Raw genomic sequence first — 1,912 nt, forward strand, 5'->3', positions numbered from 1 at the left:
TCCCAAGAGCAACTGATTTTTAAGAGAGAATTTCTTAAATCCATGTCTATGCCCTTTACATTGGGATGCACTGGAAAGATTCTTTCTCCCTCAGGATATTTATTTCTACTTGGAAATTCATTAAGATAACATTTTTCTATTGCATACAAATTGGGTAAGTTTTATATGCCTTGCATTTAATTACTCAATCTCTTAGATTATTATCACTCTTATTTAATAAGTCCATCTCACTACTCTTAATACTGTCATCAAGTTAAATTTATGTTTGAAGGAAAGGGAGCTATTGAAACGTTATTCAATGTGGTATATGCAGCAATGGAAGAGGTGGATTTCTGGAGGTCACAGTGGCAGCGATTATTTAATTACCCTTGTGTAAATTTAACCTTATGAAAAATAGAGGGACTATTTAGTTACCTCATCCGTGTAATGGGATAACAATAAGACCTACCTCATAAAATAGCAATGAGGATTAAATGAGCTGATAATGTAAAGACTCAATAGTAGTCAGTCAGCCCATGTTGCCTATTTTTGCTATTATTAGTCACAATAAACATACTGAGTTTTGCATATGGCAGTAGGATTTATAGAAAATTTGGACTGGCTGGGGTCAGAAAAAAAAAGTTGCTGGCTCCTTACCTCCAGGGAATCATCAGCATTCACCATCCAGCAGTCTGTCCAGGTGGCCACAATCAAAAACCCAGCAGAGAAAAAGGCAAAGAAGCAGGCGACATACTGAAGAAGATGCCTCATCGTGGCAAGTAGCCAGTCTGGAAGGCAACATGGGCAGATATCACCTTGGGCCCCCTCAGGTAGCTGGAACACTGTGAGTCTTCTGCTTCTGGTACCTGGGGATGTGAAAACACCAGTCTTTTACCTTTTCTCACACCCCCCTGCAGGCATCTTAAGTTGCAGTAAGAATAATACAAACAGGCTCTAACCAACAGTGGGGTCCTGGAGGTCATTATCCGAAGCAACCAACCTCCAATCAGAAGCCAGGTCAGTGAAAGGACTGAGTATGTTTTAGGTGGGGAAGAGAAGGAGCCCTGGTAATGTTTTCTGCCCCAACTGTGAGCTAATGCAAGCTGATGGTCACCAGATGCCACCACCAAGACATAGGGAAAGAGGAAGGGTCCTACCCTATGCTGGAGTCTGTAAACTGATCTTTCTCAGGCCCTCTAGGGAAAGTAAGCTATTCTCCTCCCCCTCCGAAGAAGGCTATACGGTTGACTGAGTGTTATTTTATTGTTAGGACTATTTTAATATTCGCCGACTACCTTAGACAGACAGGCCGCTGGTGAAACTATGCTAAACAAGCGCTTGCTCAAGGGAGTTTGCATTCCAAAGTGTTGGGCAGAACAGCTCCATGAAGGATTTCCAGCACTTGGGCAGCAGGTACAGCCAAGGTTCCTGACCTTTTAGCATCAGAGAATGGAAACAAGTGTGCATTTTAATACAGACTGCTCTAGATGCAAACCTTTGCTCTGAAGCTTATGGGCTGAGAGCTCTTGGGCTGCAGTTTCTGTAAAATGCTGGCATAATACTTTCTTCATAAGATGCCTATGAGGATTAAATGATATTGTATCTGTAAATCATTTAGAATAGTGTCTAAACGGTAAATATGAATATGACAAAGAATGTCCTATATTACCGATATTTGAAAATGTGTCCAATAAAAAAATCTGTTTATATTGGGAAAAAAAGGTAATTTTTTTAAAAAGTTTTTGATATAGCAGAGGCAACTGGAGTTTTACCTATACCTGAATGGGTAGCCTTAATGGGTATAAATATTTCATAACCAGTACTCCTCTAAAAATATTTTAAAAGCACATGTAATATATTGTCATTTTATCTTCATCAGATAGATTTGTCTATATTAAAATAATATTTTTGAATGATAGCAGAAAATATTTTT

At 39.1% G+C, this 1,912-nt stretch overlaps 1 protein-coding gene across 1 annotated transcript in view; it reads right to left on the minus strand.

Moving 5' to 3' along the window:
- Nucleotides 1-1,214, minus strand: part of CLDN16 (claudin 16) — a 42,028-nt gene extending 40,814 nt beyond the window's left edge. Inside the window, 2 exon segments of the mRNA XM_012639919.1 lie at nucleotides 637-807; nucleotides 810-1,214. Of these exon segments, the coding sequence (XP_012495373.1) occupies nucleotides 637-807; nucleotides 810-962 (324 nt within the window). The 5' untranslated portion in view covers nucleotides 963-1,214.
- Nucleotides 1,215-1,912: the final 698 nt, after the last annotated feature.

Source organism: Propithecus coquereli, unplaced genomic scaffold (genome assembly GCF_000956105.1).
Source record: "Propithecus coquereli isolate 6110/MARCELLA unplaced genomic scaffold, Pcoq_1.0 Scaffold10, whole genome shotgun sequence".
In the NCBI taxonomy this organism is placed as follows: domain Eukaryota; kingdom Metazoa; phylum Chordata; class Mammalia; order Primates; family Indriidae; genus Propithecus; species Propithecus coquereli.